At 43.0% G+C, this 19835-nt stretch overlaps 1 protein-coding gene across 3 annotated transcripts in view; it reads left to right on the top strand.

Annotated features, from left to right (window-relative positions):
- Nucleotides 1-19835, top strand: part of LOC311032915 (CASK interacting protein 2) — a 37741-nt gene that overhangs the window by 8570 nt on the left and 9336 nt on the right. The window contains exons 3-13 of one of the 3 annotated variants that reach the window (XM_084039999.1): nt 5338-5389; nt 7502-7599; nt 8842-8987; nt 9439-9534; nt 11135-11265; nt 12717-12825; nt 13047-13155; nt 13318-13412; nt 15353-15470; nt 17025-17147; nt 19420-19506. In XM_084039999.1, the coding sequence (XP_083896125.1) occupies nt 5338-5389; nt 7502-7599; nt 8842-8987; nt 9439-9534; nt 11135-11265; nt 12717-12825; nt 13047-13155; nt 13318-13412; nt 15353-15470; nt 17025-17147; nt 19420-19506 (1164 nt within the window). The remainder of the gene's footprint in view (nt 1-5337; nt 5390-7501; nt 7600-8841; nt 8988-9438; nt 9535-11134; nt 11266-12716; nt 12826-13046; nt 13156-13317; nt 13413-15352; nt 15471-17024; nt 17148-19419; nt 19507-19835) is intronic. The other 2 variants (XM_084040000.1, XM_084040001.1) reach the window with 2 other exon arrangements.

The following is a 19835-nucleotide window of genomic DNA, read 5'->3' as shown; positions in this document are numbered from 1 at the left end:
ACTTGGGTCATATGATGAATATTATTAACCAACCAACAAACGAACAAAGGCCAATATCGAAAGCAGTGAACTGGGCAGAGCAATGTAAATCAGTAAGGAGAATTAAAAACAGATGATTTGAATGGTATGTAAAGTGTTTTGTCCCTCAGGTCCGAGGTTGGGGACACGTTACGTAATGTGAAACCAGCAGGTGTGTTCTCTCATCTCCTGTTGTATACAGATGTAGCACGCTGGTCCAACACACCCACTAATACACACAATGCAACGCCACACCACACATCGCCTGTTTCACTTCCACACTTGCTCATTGTCAGCGAATATTGAATGTGTCTGACCTAGTTGCCAGAGGCACCGCGGGAGATTACTCCCTACATCTTTAACAATGGAGCAAATGTATTGGATGATACGGTCAGGAGCCGGTTTGATGTTGAGGATTTTTTTTTTTTTTTCAAGACCTAGTTCCAGTTTGTTCTTGTAGCAAAGGATGCTGTGATGGAGCAGTTGATGAAGAATTGATAGGTTGGGAGTGTGTCACTTTGTAAATGTGGTGCGAGTGTAAACCCCTGGGTGTGTGATGTGTTTACTGTCCTTCCTTTTCCTCTCGTGGTCGGAAATTCCAGCTACATGAACAGTACATGAACACAGCCTACGCCGCTGTTTTATGTCAGTGTCATAAAAACACAAGCGTTCATAGAAGCTGTTTCCATTCACAGTTTATGTATCACACATAGCCACAGTCTCCCAGTAGAGCTGGATGAAACCACATTGAGTTTGAGACTGATGCTGGTGTTGCTTTAGGGCCTGGGTCTGTGATTTACCAGAATTACAGGTGATTACACCTGACAGTCAGATATCTCATCTTTATATGACATTTTGGGGAAGTCCAAAGTGAGCTCCAACTTGATTGAGGACAGAATTATAGCAGAAAGATCTTAGTTGAAAAGTTTTGGACGAGGAAAAAGAATTTGTGAATTAAAAAAAGAACATATCTCTGCTGTTGCCGCATTGATTTATCTTGTTCTTTTATTTGCCGATGATCTGTGCTGCTGCAAATAACCCATGATTTGCTCTTTGTTTCTTTGTCTTCAACCCTTGCATTGATATTTTCAAGCTTTAAATTGCGATGACCTCGGCATACATGGTCCAATCAACTGAAGCTAAAGGCCCAGTGAGGGTTTTAAAGTTAAATCCCTCCCGTCATTTACTCAATTCTGGCGTGGAACCGTCGAAACCTCGTATCTGCTTCTTTGCTGACAGTCCCACCACTTTGCTGGAGTCTCTTCCGAAGCAGAAGTGGCTGTTTTTTTTTCAGCAGCAGCAGCAGCTCAGGCTGACTCAGGCATTCTGTCGCTCTCTCCCTCGGTCCTCCTCACCACACCGAGTTAACATCCCCGTTTGTTTTTTCACTCCCCACACAGACACTCATATACACACACACACACACACACACTCCTGTAGGGATTTGCTCGCCACCTGCCAGGACGCTGCTGAGGCCAAGCTGCAGACGCTGCCAGTTGGGATTTTACAGTTGATTTAAGGTTGCAGACACCTTCATGGAGTATGAACTCTGATTTCTTCTTTCTACCTTGTAAATTCAAACCTGCTTGCAATAAACAACAGCAGTGTGTCGCATGCAGAAACATTCCTAATCATGTTTCGGAGCCTTATTAGGAGTCCTGCGGAGGGTCTGTGTTTACCTCTCGGCCAGTTAGATGGATGTGTTCCTCAGATAAGTGTTTCCCTTGATGAGGTCCTTCCCTGACCACAGGGAGAGATGATGACCTTAATGACCCCCCTCTCCTTGCTCCCCTGTACTTTGGTCTCGCTTCAAGCGAGCGTGGCTACCTTCTGCCAATTCCCTGTGGTAAAACTCCAATGGTAACTTTTACAGATAGTGGGAAAACTTTAACACAACTCCAAAAAGATAACCCTGCAAGTGACCATTGTTATTCCATATTATTATTATTTTAATTACCCTTTTTTTTTGTCAAAAACGGCAGTGGAAAGTCTTTTCTGTCTTTTTCTAAAACATTGAAAGTTCTTGACACTTGGATAGCCTTTTAGTTTTGTATTTTGAGATATGCTCAGATATTAAAATAAAAGGGCAAATGTCAGAAAGCTGCACTCGGCACACTGAGGGAAGGATTTTTGTAACAGGATTCAAGATGAACCGGACCAGACTTTTGTGTTAAAATGCCGTCTTCTATCGAGAAGTGTTGCTGCTGTAGGGAAACGATCTCACCCTCATTAACAGCTGGACTCACCACACTTTCATTGTTTTTAACTGTGCATCGCTTGACTTTGCCTTTTTTCCTTCCAGTCTTTTACATGCGTGGACCTCGATCAAAGGCCTTTTAACATGAATGTTGCAGCAGTGCAAACCCAGGCAGCAGACGTCTCTGCCAGCTGCTGACAAACACAAGCCAGCCAGCTCTTTTATTTTCTAGTCTTTTATTTTTCTTCTCCATGTTCATCCTCTGAAGAGGTTCACAGCTATTTGCACACGAGTCTGATCGTGCAGCGAGTGTTTGTTTACCCACCTGACACACAAAAAAACCTTCTGCTCATCTCACTTAGGTACACATTCATCGTTCCCCTCCTCCTCTCTTTTTATTTCCCTCCTCTTTTGAACGCTCCTTTGCTCCTCGGTGAACTATGTTCTCCACATCAAAGCAGCCACATCCCTTTCTTCTGTCCACGGAGCTTCAGCTGCTTCGGAGAAAGGTTTCAGTGGAACACAAGCGACAGTAGTTCAGAGCTTATGCACCTGATTGTCAAAACACAGGGTCACGTGGTTCCTTCGCTTTGTTTGTCGTAAACCGTAGAAAACAACGGAGGGGCTTCCACATTAGCAACTCTCTCGCTCTTTGCGTTCTATAATTTCTGTTTGCGTGGACGTGAGCTTTCAGCAGGGAGCGGAGGCTGTAATTTCCCCGTCTCTGCAAGGAAACACAATGCTGGAGATTTATTACACGTCTGTTCGCAGCAACTCCTCCATGTGCACTCACACACACACACACACACACACACCGAAGAGTCAACATGCTGGTACTTTAATTGATATTGTTGTCAGGAGGAGCCCCCCCCCTCCCCTCCACTACTAATGTGAAGAGGGGAGGAGGGAGGGGATGGAAAGCAGAAGGGAGAAAAGGGAGTTGACAGCGTTGTAGATACATGGTCGGAGTAGGAGAGCACGGTGGGTTGTGCTATGTGAGGAATGCCGGCTCGTGTTGGAACTAGAACCCCTGAAAGGCCGTGCTCTATACTGCCGGGACAGTTTAGCCCCGTTTTGGCAAGCAGCCCAACGCCCAAACCCTCTATCTGTCTCGTTATCAATGTGACTTCTTGTGCCTTCGGGCCCTTGTTTTCATGCATGTGAGTGTTCAGCAGCAGCAGCTCCACAATAGGCCTGCTTGTAAACTTCACATGACTGCTTGCATCAAATATACAGCACGTTCATTATACAAGTTTTGAGGAATAATTTCCTCCAAAACCTCCTGCAGTGCTTTTCTGAAACAGGAGGCTCCAATGGGAAAACTCTGAAGAGTGAAGCTAATGCTGGAGTGCCTTAAACTATGTCCACTTCTTCTATACAGTCTATGGGTCCCACAGCGAGGAACATGTTAGTGTTGGATAACCACTGGAAAATAATCTGTAAGAAGAGTGGCATCACTGTGTTTACAGTTCCTTAAATATTGTTGAAAGTCTGGCATATTAATGAATGCATTACAATATGTTTTATACCTCTCTTTGTGCTATTATTGATGTTTTCACTGGGTTTTTTAATGCACAAAAACCCAGCTGCACTGGGAATCTGAATATATATTTCCCTTTACGACTTTTCTGAGCTGAAAAATAACATCAATAAACTGGAAAAGAATTGAATATTTAATCAGAGCTCCAGTGGGAACCCATTTATATGCTATGAATTCACAAATTACTTCCTATTCTCTTTTTCATTTTGTTTTATACGGAGCATTTATTCTGATAGATTTCACACAACTTTTCCATAGCACGTTTTTTTTTTTTTTTTTTTTTCAGCTGCTGCAGTCCAGCATCCCCTTTTGATTATGTAACCCATTTTTTTTCTTTGCCACAAGTTTTAGTCAAACATTTCTACTTAAAGAATCATTGCAATTTACTGCAAAGTGGGTCGCTTTTGCATATTATCATCCTTTATACATCTGCATTAGCATGAGCAGTATTACATCTTAATACATCTTCCAAGTACTGTGATTGACAACCCTAGTATCCCTTTGCTCTGCATGTATATTATACTATATATTGTATGACAGAGATTCAGTTTCCAGTGATATAAAACAGTCAAATCCTCACATTTCAGAAGGAAATGTGAGACACACATTTATGTGATAACCCACACATAGGTGGGAATAAACAGGGAGGGAGATTGGGTGCGGATGAATGGCTCTGTATTCAGAGGCCTTGGCAGACTGGTTCCCGTGTGGGTCTTGGTGGACAGTAGGGCCTTCACAGTAGATCTCCGCTGTAGGAAGCCCGAGGATATTTAGCTGTGTGAGGAGAGTTTCAGCCCAGAGGCAGGAGAGGGATGTGCGATGTTTGAAGTCTGGAGGTCTAGTTTGATATCCCTTAGAATGAGGCATTAAGAGTCGAGCACTGGGATGGAGGCCAGATGTGATTGGAGTCAGATGATGAAAAAAAAGAGGAGTAAAGCGTGTAGAAGAAGTCAGTTTCCCAACCTGTATTCAAGACAGTTTGAATGAATAGAAACTCCTGAATTTGGTTGTGAGGCTGCTCTTGTGAAAGCAGGATTACTGAAAGTCACTACATGACAGACAAGAGCATGTTTGCTGTTGGAGTACAGAGTGAATGTGTAAGACATGGGACAAGTCTTAGTCTGTCAGCTCCAAGGTGAGTGGGAAATAAAGCAACCTGTTCAGTCTTGCTGCTAAATGACTAATGCTATCTTTGCACCAAATCCTTTTGTCGAAACAAGAACTACATGTATGATTTATCCAGGCGTGTCTGCGTTTTTTTATGTCCGTCACGCTCGGCTCCAAGGAGCTGATGAGATAGCAGTGTAAATGAGGTGGAATGGTACATTTCAGCGAAGGCAGAATCATTTGTTTATGAAGCGTTTGGCTGAGAGAGGGGAAGGGTGAGGCGGCAGGAGGTGAGGAAAGCTCCCCATCCTGTCGGGAGCTGTCAGGTTGTTTGAAGGAAGGGAGACTTGTAGGGAAAACAACAAAAAAAACACTGTGAAAACACACACACAGGGCTCCAGATTCCTGGAGAGCTCTGGTGCAAAGACAAATGTGTCACCAACTACTAATGGTCTTTTTCCATCCCTTGTTCCAGAGTTGCTGGGCTCGACCAAGAGACTCAACATCAACTACCAAGACTCAGACGGGTAAGAGTGTGTTTACGTGCTCGTGTGTGTGTGTGTGAGCATGATGGTGAGTCTAAAGAATGCGATAGAGGAGTCATTGTGTCTTGATTGACACATTTAAAAAAAAAAAAAAAACGCCCTACCTGTGGCCGTTTGTCTTCACCACATGACTCATAACCGTGTTCCGACATATAGTGCCCATTAGAGTAATTATCACTCTCAGATTTAAGTTCAGTCAAAGGATAACATTTAGAATTTAGGCAGGTAGCAATATAATAGATAAGTAAGCAGTAAAAAGCTAAATATATATATAATAATATAATATAACAACTTTAAAGGACCATACCGTGTGTTTTAGGTAATTCAACCTTTTGAAAATCACTTTGTTGTTAATTTGATCTAAAATTACCGTATTAACTAATAAAATACTTTACAATTTGTGCATTGATATCATATCACGTCTGCGTCCGAAGCTAGAAGCAGTCTACTTGAAAGCCATTTTTTTTATTTGAAATTCAGTTTCATAATGTTTTTCAGTGTTTGTGTGATGTTCAACTTCAGAGAGGAAATAAATAATATTTAAACCAAAACTAACCTTGTCATATCTTCACATCTCACTTCGTAAATATGAAACCTTTCAAGGTAAAAAGGAACCTTTTAACTTGACAGAAATAAAAATAATAAATACATTAAAAAATCTTAAGAAAAAAGCGTGATTTATATTGTCTTCCATTATTATGGGCTATCTTGTTTTTGTAGTTTTTTATTCTTTATTGATTATTACTATTATTTTTAACTGTTAGATATATAGTTTATTCTATTCTATTCTATATGGAGTGACATCATAAAAATGATTTTGAGCCCAGCCCTATGCTTAGTCTTTGTTCTTATCCACCAGATTGAGTTTTTGAGATCTCTCTAGTCGGCCATCTGACATGCAAAGTATCCCCCTCTGCAAGCCGCTGTGGGCTTTTCTGCGTTGGCCTTCCTGTAATGTGTCTGTTGACTGAGGCCTGCGTCGTGTGTCTACATGCAGGGTCACCGCGGTGCGTGGGAGGTGATACTCAATAGGGGTGTTGAAATTAAACATGTCCATCCATGAAGGAGTGTGAGTGAGTGTGTGTGTGTGTGGTACCGAGGATGGGGATGGGGTTACCTGTGATGTATGAGAACAGTGCGGAGGGGAAGAAAAAGGGAGGGGAAGGTGAGCAAACACTCGCTTGTCGCTGAGTCAACACCACGCCAGAGAGACGGAGACTTTGTGGCTGTAAGTCACTCCAGACGTAGACGTGGTACGGTCAGGTTGAAGAGGAGCTGTGTTTATGTGTGTGTGTGTGTGGCTGAGGGTCATGAAGGTCTGAACAATGACACTGATAAGATAAGCCACTTCACAGTCTGGAGATCCAGATTTCCTGGTAGTTGTAGTTCTTATCGAAAGGCTCGGCCTCCTCTGAAACACTCACTCTGCCCCGCGTCGCCCCGAGCCAACAGAAAAAAACTTGTCACCAAGAATTTATGCCTTTAATTTCTCCCTCTGTGGATGGAATCCACTGTGACCTGACAGGCACCCCGGGGACAAACACACATTTCATCTGTGAAGCTTTGATGAACTCACACACACACACACACACACACACACACACACACACACACACACACTGAAGATACTTATCTCAGTCTGCAGTTTGATGTGGGCGTACGCACGTTTGTATGAATCACTTCTTATCTTAGGCTTTTTTTTATAGCTACTATCGTAGAGCTCTGGGGGACCGCAGACACAGGAGATTTGTTGCCTCCATTTCTGATTCAGCAACGTCAGGATGAGCAAAAATACTTCAACTTACAATTTTTGTTTATTCGCTTCATTGCATTTACTTTGTTTGCCGTCGTGCCGCATGAGGAATTAGCTTTGCTTTTGGTGTGAACACAGCATAACCCCAACGCTAATGGAAACCTAACCTCTAACCGCACACACACTCACACGCTCTGTCTGGAGTTTTGATGAAAGCATGCACAAACACACACTTTGAAAAGGGCTCACCTGCTGTAAAGTCATCATGATGATTTATGCGGCCTCTCATCCCCTCGTCTCTTCCCCCTTGATCTTCCCTCTTTTCTCTATTCCGTCCACAGCTTCTCAGCGCTGCACCATGCTGCTCTGACCGGCACCACGGAGCTGCTGTCTCTGCTGCTGGAGGCCCAGGCCACGGTGGATATCAAGGACATCAACGGTAACACGATAGCAGAACAGCTTCTACCAGCTGAGCCGTGTTTCGCCACACAAAAACCTGCAACTCGTGAGGAAAAACGCTCACGTTTGGGGGAAGTCAGTCGAGGTTAAATTGAGCCCTGAAACTTCCTTAACGGCTTTCTGACTCTCAGTCGGAAAATAAGTTTGACCCATATGAATAAATACGATTCCCTTTGAAGTGAGTCTTGCCGTGCAGTGACAACAGTGCTGCAGCAAAATATCTTCAGACTTCCCAAGTGGAGCAAAAGCAGCAGAATCAGTGCAGGAGTGGCAGTCGAGACCAGTGGGGGCGTCGTGCTCGTATCTGTGTGTGACGCCTTCTGAGGTCAGCTATAGGTTTCTGAAGGACTGTTGGCGCTTCCTGCCAGCTTGTCAGTTTTTGGAGTCCACCGTGTCTAAGGTGATAAGTGGAACACAGCGTCACGTAGCATCAAGCCATTTGAGGCCCAGAGTGCACTCTGGGAGATTAGTGGAGAGTCGGACGGACAGAAGAACTAGTCGAGGTTCACCAGTCTGGATGCAGCGATCGGGGGATCCAATGTTCTATAATTATCTATGCAGGAAATCCTTGATATCTCACTGCCTTTTCCTTTTTTTATTACGATTTCCAGGTCCATAAAATCATACTATTATGATACATTCTTCTCAATTAGCCATCTAAATGTACATTTGTATCCCACAATAAGGCATCACAAACTCAGTAAATAATACTGAAGCGAGCAAGGACTCTATTATAAACATACTGTAATATAGACCTAACCATATTTTAAAAAAAAGTAAAATAAGATAAGAACATAAACGAAATAAAACTAAAACAAAATTGTCGGGGTAAACCTCAAAGACACATCCCTCTAGGAAGGGGATATTGATGGTCGTACCGGTGTGACATACATTATCCATCTTTCCCATCTTTAAAAAAAAAGACCTGTTGCAGCATCAAAGCAAAGGTTATCCTTTCCATCTTAAAAATTCACCTTCTAGTAATGGCTTTTCTGCAAGCAGCACATCCAAAATAAATATTTGTCCTTAGAGGAAACATGTTTTGATGGTTAAGCACCCAAATATAAGGTCTCTAACTTAGATGGAATTTACCGCCTTGCAAAAAGTTCATGAACCTCTCAGAAAGGAGTCAATGATGCAAAAGACCAAAACATGTGAAAATGATTCTGCTTCGACTCACTGCCTTTTCCCTTCATCCATCACTCATGTTTCCTGTCTCCAGGCATGCGCCCCCTCCACTACGCAGCCTGGCAGGGCAAAGCAGACTCCGTCTTGTTGTTGCTGAGAGCCGGAGCTTCAGTCAACTCCTCTTCCAACGATGGCCAGATGCCGCTACATCTCTCCGCTCAGTACGGACACTACGAGGTGGTGAGTTCACACCTCCGCTGCTAAAGGCACAGCTCCGAGGCTTTACCGCTGAAATCTACCCCGCTCTGTGTCTCCGCCTGTATTGTCCACCAACAAAACCAGTAATACCATCAGTGCCTGTGACACACACAAGAGTCAGAAAGGTGACGAACGCACACATTCCTTTCCTCCAGCCTCATCCTTTTGGCTCCTGGAATGTCTTAATGGATAGATATACACTCACACCTGTCATATAAAACCACACGGAGGCCTGACCCCTTTAGTAGGACGCCATCAAACAGAATACTGACAATCCCCGAAACAGAGGCGGCAGCCGAGCGATCATGTGTTCCTCTCTTCTGTTCAAAGACAAAAACATCAACACGCACAGAATGTGTTGGGTTGAGTGGCAGGTGAGTGCATAATACATGAGGCGATGTACCACTGATCCTTTCTCCCTTTCCCTCGCCAGTCTGAGATGTTGCTGCAGCACCAGTCTAATCCCTGCCTGATGAACAAGGCGAGGAAGACTCCTCTGGATCTGGCCTGTGAGTTTGGGAGACTGAAGGTATGAGAATATTTCATTTTAAATTTCATTTTTATGTGGAAAAAACTATATTAATCAAAAACAAGATACTTTCCCTTTTTTTTTGCATAAGATAGAGTAAGGTATTCAAAATGTTAAATTCTTGCGGGCAATATTTCCAACTCCAGGCGCCTTACAGACCCCCATCTTCACTTCCAGGGGCACAATATACATTTATGTACGCTGGTATGAGATTTCAGTGTAGCTTTCAGTTGTGTGTGTTCGTATAACCAATATATATGTATATCCATGAATAACATTTTAAAAAAATGCATTTTTGAACATAGGGCCTCCTGCAGGACTCGATAAAAGATCAAATTTCTCATCACTTTTGTTGGTTTCCAGGATGTCGTTATGCCATTTGTTGAATTCTGCTCTTTTGCTGATCTTTTCTTTGAGAAACTGAGAGACTAATCCAATTATTTGATGTTCATTTTATGTGAAAACACCCTGTTTAACCGTTTTTTGAATGGGGACAGCCTATGTCAAACATGAACCATATCTTAGATGAAATGACCCGGAGCAAAATTAAGCTTGTTTGAATGAAAGGCAAATAGGCTTCAGTGGCTCTTTTGGGATGCACGTGTACTGTAACGTTAAAGGGATTGCACATCGCAGTGTGTTTGACTGTTTCTCTGTCACATTGGTGGATTAGACTGCCTATGTGATGTATCGCTGGCGCTGTATTTCAGAATTAGACACACACACACACACACACACACACACACACAGTTCCCATGCCTGTTAAATGTTCTCTCGTCATGTCTGAGTCTGCAGTTTAGCCGTGCAAGAATAGAAGGCTTTAGGCTGTTTTTGTGACTTTATTAGTGAGTGTGTGTGTGTGGAGGCTGTGGTATCTTTAGACAGCTGCTGAGTCGTGGATAAGCTTCTCTCGACTAGCTTGACTATATATTAATAATAGCCACCATAGGGGTGGGTAAAAATATCGATACGGCAATATATCGCAATACTTTGCTGCCCAATACAATATCGATTTTTCAACTCCAAAAATCGATAAAAAAAAAAAAAAAGATTAATGTTTAGACACGTTGTGAATGAAGTACTTTATCCTTTTTCATTTTATTTTCAACATTTATTCCAGTGAATTTCATGGGAATTAATTAAATGGAGATGCTGTTTTGAATGAAATAGTTTTGACTCAATTTGTCCTCTGAACAATATCATCCGATGTACATAGTACTTGTGTTTTCATCTTTATTTATATCACAATATCGTGATACGTATCGTGACCAAAGTATCGTGATACATATCGAAATTGTGACCAAAGTATCGTGATACATATCGTATCGTGACCAAAGTATCGTGATACATATCGTATCGTGACCAAAGTATCGTGATACATATCGTATCGTGACCAAAGTATCGTGATACATATCGTATCGTGACCAAAGTATCGTGATACGTATCGTGAGGTTCTTGCCAATACTCACCCCAAGCCACCATATATATTATTCCAGTCAATTTATTTTACCACACAGCCTTGCATGTATGATTTAATATAGCCATTGATGTAATTCTGTTGTTCTCATGACTCATTTTGGTGCCTCTGTTTTCTTCCTAGGTGGCTCAGTTGCTGCTGAGCAGTAACATGGTGGCGGCGCTGTTAGGGGATGGAGAGCACGACAGCCTGGACTCTCCATCCACCACTCCCCTCCACCTGGCAGCCAGGAATGGACACAAAGACATCATCAAGTAAGATCACAGCGAATGAAATGTGCTGTTTGGGCTGTTTTTTCAGGTTTCAGGTAAACAGGTTTATGACCGGAGGCAGATACGTTTTGTGGGAAACGGTCGGACACTCACTTCTACAGGGCTCCAGTTACCCAAGAGTGGCCTGTTGTGTTTTTATGCCAGCGTATCTGTGTAAATATGCATGTGCTTAGCCAAGTAACCCCGCCCTGCCTCTCAGGCCTCCTGCTAATGATTATCCCATCTCTTTTGCAAGTCCCTCGCCATCCTCCTCTCACATTCTCCTGAACTGGGAGGTTAAATAGTCGACATGGAGGAGAAAAAGATGAGCTTTCAACACAGACATTTAAGAAATTCACTGGGTTTGCACACAAGTTTCTCAGCAGAATTTGGCTGTTATCTCCCACGAAGGGATTTATGTCTCTTCAAAGAGTGCCATAAGCAGACGTCTTATACCACCTCCTTTTTGTAAAGCTGGAGAAGCTTTTGGTGTCTGGTTAGAACTGGAGCCTCAAACATTTGCACACAAGACAAGGAAGATTGTTGATTTAGTATCATTCATTATATAAATCTGTCATTTTACAAGAAAAAAACACAACATGAGAGCATAATCATTAGAAAAACCAAAGAGTTATTAGGTTGCAATATTATATCATGTATGTTTTCAGCCTTTTTCTTTCTCTTAAATACGACTTTGATAATTAAAAAAAAAAAAGCTATGATTTACAACATCATGCATAATTTGGTTGGTCATGAAGACATGTTTAAATTCATATTTGAATGCAGTGTCTTGAGTTGAGACACACAGAAACATGTTCCACGGAGTTCCTTAAGAAAAAATATTTTTTTTAATATTTGTTCCTTTTTATGTCGCAAATTATCGTTTTAAGTTTTTTTTGTTTCGTTGAATAAAATGTTTAAAATAACTGACGAGCGGAGTTGAAATCAATAAAATTAGATTGTCCACATGTATAATGTGTGTTGCATTCCCAAAGTAGATAAATGTGAACTTCAAGATGAGCATATTGATTATTGTTTCCAGAAACTTGACTAAAGGAGATGACATATTCACGAGAAATTTAAGTTTGTATACTCGTTGCCTGACTGAAAACATGCCGTAACAAGAGAAAGTCGCTGTGTGACCATGTGTTGGTAGCAGGGTAACATTCAGAAAACACCCTTCAGCTAATATCCGACAGCAGAGCTTCATGTTTGCATGAATGTGACTCATGTTCACACAGTGAGTGGAGGACCTCCTCCTCCTGCACCGCGTCCTGCATCTGGGCCTCCGACAGAACCAGAGGCATGCTAGCTGCTGTGTGTGGGAGGATGATTGGGGTGGGGGGGGGGGGTATGGTTGAATGATATGTTGCAGATGTCTGTAACACTTAAATGAATTTGTTTCCGAGTGTTGCCTGCGGCGTTACACGAGTGCTGCTGCTGTGATTCCCCAGGTTGCTGCTGAAAGCCGGTATTGACATCAACAGAACCACCAAAGCGGGGACGTCTCTGCACGAGGCTGCCCTCTACGGAAAAATGGAAGTAGTGCGGCTGCTGCTCGATGTAAGCAAAGACCTAAAATATATGTTTTTCGTTTAGCTCATACGGGATTTTGATATTTTTTGTTGAAGGTATTGATAGAAAGACAATGTCTAAAACAAACACACTACAGCTGTTATTCTTTGAGAAAGGAGGGAGGCATGTGAGGGAGGGTTTGTTTTTAAACTGGGTCTCACCCACAGTAACACTACAATGTGTGTGTGTGTGTGTGTGGTTGTTTCTAGGCGGGCATCGATGTGAACATGCGCAACACGTACAACCAGACAGCTTTGGACATTGTTAACCAGTTCACCACCTCGACAGCCAGCAGGGAAATCAAACAGCTGCTCAGAGGTTAGTAGCTCTTAGAAAGAGTTTTTCCATTAAGGCTTTGGTGAAATGGGGACTATGGATTAAGAGGAGGGGAAACAGTGGGGGAGAGGTTGTTAAATGACAGAGACAGAGGTCAGATATGATAGTAGAACATCCTGATGATGTGTGTCTGGGTTTCTGCAGAGGCATCAAGCTCCCTCCAGGTCAGAGCGGTGAAGGACTACTGGAACCTCCACGACCCGACTGCTCTTAACCTCCGGGCCGGAGAGCTCGTTATGGTACTTATTTTTTGTGTTTTATCAACAGTGAGTCAGCATTATTCCTGCTTTTGCTTGAGTTTCTGTGCTTCAGCAGACTCATGGTAATCCTGCTGCTTTATGGCTTCCTGCTAAATTTGACAGCTTTATTCATATTTTCCCCTTAGTTAGCGTTAAAAGTAAAGCAGTTGTTCATTTACATTTCTGCTTTAAAGATGTCAGACGGGGTAATGTCTTTATTATAATGATTGTTTAAAGATAAAGAAGGTCACCCTAAATATCATAAACACTCTGAAATGCAAGGTTGTAATTAAAAAAGAATGTTAAAGGTTAATGAAATTCAAACATTTTACAGATTGTGATCTGCTTCCAAAGGATTATCGTTTCACTATTGAGATTCTAGATATGCATTGGAAATAAATGTAAAAATTACATAAGGATAAGAAGAAAAAAAATTAATGAAAATGTAAATAATCATACCGTAGATGACCAAATAATCGCCCGCGTGCAAATACGCGCCTGTGCTCTAATAGCCGCCGGGGGTCCGACCTCATTTGGCATAATAAACGCCGGTTCAATTAAACGCCCGGGCGATTAAGTGTTTACCATAGTCTTGCACAGAAAACAAAAGTTTTTTTTTAACAGCACTTCACCGGCTCTCACCTCTTCTGTCAGTCAGCCCCTCCTCTCGCGCTCTCTCTCTCTCTCGCATGCAGGCGCGCGCACACACACACACACAGACACACAAACACAGGCGCGCTAGACTGAGGGATATAGGGATATAGATAAATGCGCTAATGTACAGTGTTGAAATGACCGCGATCGACCCCCCCTTCCGTTATCATTCATAACACTGCTCTGATCAGCTCCCTGTGTCGCGGTAACACAGACAAACTGTCTTTGTATTTATTGTCTGATGTCAATAAAGATGCGTCGGGGGGAAAAAGTTGTTTTGTTCCAGTGGTGCTATGGTGAGCTCCTTGTTCTTTGCATGATGGTCTGGTGCTGCTCATTGCAAAAATAAATTGTAGCCTGTTGCAAATACGCGCCTGGTTCTTATAAACGCCTGGGCTCCAAGTCGATTTAGCATATTAAACGCCCGGGCTACTAAATGGTCATCTACGGTATATAAATATACAAAAAACAAAATTTGTTTTTTATCATTACCACTTTATCATATCAGATCACGCAGGGCTGTCACCTTGTTGCCTGAGTTTTGTCAATGTAATTACCCATGCAATACTGGTCATATACTGGTCATATACTGGTCATATACAGGTCATATACTGGTCATACCTCCATAGAATGGAGTTACGGTAAACTCAGCTTCAACTTATCTGGACCTGCTTCCCTCTTTTTACTGTCAGGGGAGACAGGCGGTGTCTGATTGTGTTGTGAGGATCCACAGAGAAACAGGCTCAAACCTGCTGCTCTCTCATTAACAACGTGTTTGTTCATTTCCTCCACACACACACATCGCTGTGTGCACTTATTCATGCGTGTGCACATTTGTGTGTTTACATGCTCACTGTGTGTATTTTGGTATCTTTATTGAGACATCTCCCACTCCTGTATGAACTCGTATGTTGTTGTGTATCCCGGTGCTTGTTTTTGTCCTCTCCAGCTGTTTTCTTAACACTCATAATGGATAGACTGTGTACTTCCAGCTGATTGGCTCTCTCATTATGGTGTTAAAGCATGCCTGAAGGAGTCTCACACATGACATGCATACTCAGAGTCGCTGTGCAGCTGACAAGAGGGAAATGTTTTGAAAGTTCTTCAGCCGCCTTTTCTTTTCTTTTTTTTTCAACCCGCTTTAATCAAAGTCTTCACGTCGTTGAATAATTACTTTGTGTTCCGTCCTCTTGTCTGACGTGATTGTGAATCGCTGCGAGGCGAACGCTGTTTGCGGCGACACAAAACATTTCAGCTGAAGCGTGCTCGTGATTTGTTGGTGTCAGGTCCTGGAGCAGCACTCAGACGGCCGCTGGAAAGGCCACATCCATGACACCCAGCGGGGGACGGACCGGGTGGGCTTCTTCCCCCCGTCAGTGGTGGAGGTCCTCAGCAGACGAGCAGGTAGACAAGCATCACCTCCCACATGACATCTATCTGTCTGTCTGTCCATCTATATTCTATTTCTCTCTCAAGTTGAGGATGAAAGTTAATTCTTGACCTTGAAAATACAAATTTAAAAACGAGATGCTGTTGAAAGCTCAGAAAAGTAGCTGTTGACCTTGAGACATTATTTACCAGTCGTTCGACCTAACCTTAACCCTTGAGCTTACAGCCAAAGATGGATAGTCAACCAGGCCAATGGGGCCTCAAACCTCCAGGGGCCCCAAAGGCCTCAGGTTCAGTGCAATAGTGGAGTCTCTGCCCTGGTGCCTCTCTAGGGTTAATACGACCATGTCCATGGCCTCTTATGTAAAGCAACCCTATGTTGTTTTAAAGCACTTGATTTGAAAAAAATTTAATTACTGTCGCTGACGTATTAAATGGACGACCATCGGTGCTTAAAGTGGAATAAATATTATCGGCTACTATGAGCATACATTCTCAATTCCTCCATTAAATCAAACATTTTGAGCACTGAAGACCAGTGACATCACAGCGGGAATTAATGTTTACTCTATCATACTAACCGGGGGCTTGATCTGACAAGAGTGGTGTTACAAGGGTTAACCGAGGGCAGAATTTATATATGTTGTGCTAAAAATATACCAGCAGGATCATGTTGGCCTGTATGATCACTGCAGGGTTCAGCGCGCTTGTAAATCATGGGATTTAATCCCTGTAAATAAAAGAAATATGATCCGATGCTTGTTTTGCAGCTGTAAAGCCATTGACATTCAAACAGCGGGGCAAGCACAGTGAGGGGTCCAATAACCGCTACAGATGCACACACACACACACACACACACACACACACACACACACTTCACTTCAAGGTCCTCAACAAGCCAGGAAATACACACAAACATAGATACTCACACACAGAGACACGCATTAATAGGATTACTATGGCCAGATTGCAAAGTGTCAGCTCAGTGCGAAAGCCCTCACAGTCTGCAATGGGATATTGTGTGTGTGTGTGTGTGTGTGTGTGTGTGTGTGTGTGTGTGTGTGTGTGTGTGTGTGTGTGTGTGTCTGCTCATGCTTGAGGAGGAACAGAAAAGAGAAAGAGATTTTGACTTTAAGTCGGTGACAGGCTCTTTGCTTATGAGGCAAACTCAGTAATGTGTGTGTGTGTGTGTGTGTGTGTGTGTGTGTGTGTGTGCCTGAGCTCTGTGATAATGTCAATGGTGTCAGCAACCGTGGACCAACAACACACAAAGGGAAAGTAAGCCCTCTCAGCATCGCATGGTGATCTTACACTCTCTTTCAGCAGCCTCTTATGCAACGCCAGAGGGGATTTGCGGTGAATTTGCCCTTTTTCAGCTGTTGTTCCAAACACTCAAAGAACAAGAATACACGATGAAGTTCATAATGCCACTTCAAAGGGCTGGTTTTTGTTGCCGTCTTACAGCCAGGTTTCCACATCGTTTACGTGCACACAGTCATGCACGTAAACTTGTTTCCCCTCACTCATGCATGCCGGCCTAAACCCAAACCTGTCTCCCCCGACCCTAGGGGGCACCCTCTCCCGCCAAGCCTCCATGCCTGGCCAACGACAACACTTCAGAGCTCCTCCCTCAAGCCACGGCTCCGCCCCTCAGACTGATGACTCATACACCCTGGGTTATGATCCCACAGGTACACAGACACACTCACCAACTTCCGCCCATCTGTTTGGTTTCTGTCCCCCCAAGAGCTTTAGGGTCCGCTTGTCTGAGGGGACTGTTATCAGTCCTGGTTGGAAAGTCAGTCAAACGGATATGAAAGATGCAAAACAACTACAAAGAGACGAGACGCAACCACGAAGAGACAAGGTCAGAAAGAGACACCGGAAAGAGACAACATATGACCTCAAATAGACACTATGAGACCACAAAAATAAAAGATAACACCACAAAGAGACACGATACGACCACAGAGACACTATAAGCCCACAAAGATACACCATACGACCATAAAGAGACACCATACGACCACAGAGACACTATAAGCCCACAAAGAGACACCAGACAACCATAAAGAGACAACATACGACCACAGAGACACCAGACAACCATAAAGAGACACCATACGACCATAAAGAGACATCATACAACCACAAAGAGACACCATACGATCACAGAGACAACATACGACCACAAAGAGACACCAGACAACCACAAAGAGACACCAGACAACCATAAAGAGACACCAGACGACCACAAAGAGACACCATACGATCACAGAGACAACATATGACCACTAAGAGACACCAGACAACCACAAAGAGACACCAGACAACCATAAAGAGACACCAGACAACCACAAAGAGACACCATATGACCACAAAGAGACACCATACAACCACTAAGAGACACCAGACAACCACAAAGAGACACCAGACAACCATAAAGAGACACCAGACGACCACAAAGAGACATCATACGACCACAAAGGGACACCAGACAACCATAAAGACACTTTATGACCACAACAGGGTCATTGGCGGTCTTCTTGAAACGTGTGGGCAGACTGGGAGGATCCAGAAGACCGGCTCTTACTGGCGGACTGCATTCCCTCCCAAGATTTATGTTTGTTTTTTGTTTTTTTCTGATTCACCATCTAATTAAAAATCTGTGTTAATTGTTCGTTTAAACACCAAAAGGACCACAAACAACTATTCATTTATGAGAACTATTTTCTTTTCATGATCTGTTAAGTCCCCCCATAAACTTTTTGATGGAGTCAAAGAGTAGCAGAGTTTTTTTTCTTCATCTTTTTAGCTAGAATCACTTTTTAAATAATTTATCATTATTTCTATTCCGCCACATGTGAGGCTGATCATTCCTGAGCGCCGGGCTCTATACGACTTACATAGTTAACATTTTCCCCTGAAATAATTTGCCTGATAAATAATTCCTAAAAAAAAACACCATAATCATATTCTGGGTTATTAAATAATGATTTTTACAATCAGAATAGCACAGCTACAGACAGAAATAATGAATAAATAATGCATTCTGCCACTAGTAGAAATGGCTGCTGTGCCTGTAAGCAGGACACAGTATAAATACAGAATGCAGGTGTTTGCTAAACAGGCTACAGAGAGAAAACACTGCTGCTCTGGCAGAGAGGGAAGTCTCGACTGCTGTAAAAACTGACTGACCCTGATCCAACTGTGATCAGCTGCTGCAAACAGAATTTGGCTTCACGTGACGCTTCAGAGGAAAGCCTCATTCCTCTAAAAGCACATTTTCATGGTTTCTTCTCTGCTCGCGTCCCTCGTTGCATCCTCAGTGTAGAGACTCTGTTACAAGGAGACTGAGGGAAACATGGCTGCAATTCGAGAGACTCGGACATACAACCTCAGGTTCTGAAAAGTGAGATTGTATAGAAGTCTATGAGAAAATGACACTACTTCTATGATGATTATTATGATCTCAGTAAACATTGTAAACATGAGTTTATGGTTTCAATCTCTAGTTTCAAGTCTGACCACAAATGAAATAAATCAAGACATCTTTTTACAACCAGTCGCCCCCTGATGGCCAGTAGAGAGAATGCAAGTTTAAGGCACTTCCGCTTTGGCTTCACTTTTCAGAACGAGTTTGCCACCTGGTTAATCCATCTTCTTTTCAGTGACTGGATATTTGCTAAAATAATATTCAGTAGTAGACGTTTTCATGTTTTTCCAGCCTAACAAGGAGCCTGCTCGTTCCCTTTATGTCTGTCTGGAGATCTTGCTCATATTTAGGAGGTGTGGGAGGCCTCTTAATGTTCCCAGGTTTCACATTCCCCTCCTACACTGCACCCCGATCCCAGTCTCTTACCGATCAGTTCTCTGGTTCCCAGTGTGTAGCTCAGTAGCTCCACCCCCAGCTACATGTAGTACACGGTGAGTGTGTGTCTAAAGTGTGCGTGTGTTTGTTAGGTGCTCCACCTGACAGTCAGCTCTCTGCCCCAGCTAGGTCTGCTAGCCCCGCTGAGGACATTTGGGTCCTCAGGAGCTCTCCCACCGGTAAGGGTGTGGTCCCGAACCCCCTGCCAGCTAACCAACCCTGTGTGAACCTGTAGACCAGATCCCATCCCCCCCTAACAGCCCTCTCACCCACATAATCCAGTAACCATAACCACCTCACAGCAGGACACGATGGCACCCTGAAAGCCTCGCAAGTCATTTCATCTACAGTCGAGGTATAAAAATGGATGTTTTTCAAAGTAAAGAGTTAAGGGGATGATGTCATCTACAAAGTCTAGGTAAAAAAAATGTGTCTACGTTAAACCATGTAACTCCCCCTAAAATCCCAAATTGTAAAATTGACCTTATGTATGGCTTATATATGATTG

Source organism: Eutrigla gurnardus, assembly GCF_963514095.1.
Source record: "Eutrigla gurnardus genome assembly, chromosome: 22".
Taxonomy (NCBI): domain Eukaryota; kingdom Metazoa; phylum Chordata; class Actinopteri; order Perciformes; family Triglidae; genus Eutrigla; species Eutrigla gurnardus.
This window is presented reverse-complemented; position numbering and strand designations above follow the sequence as displayed.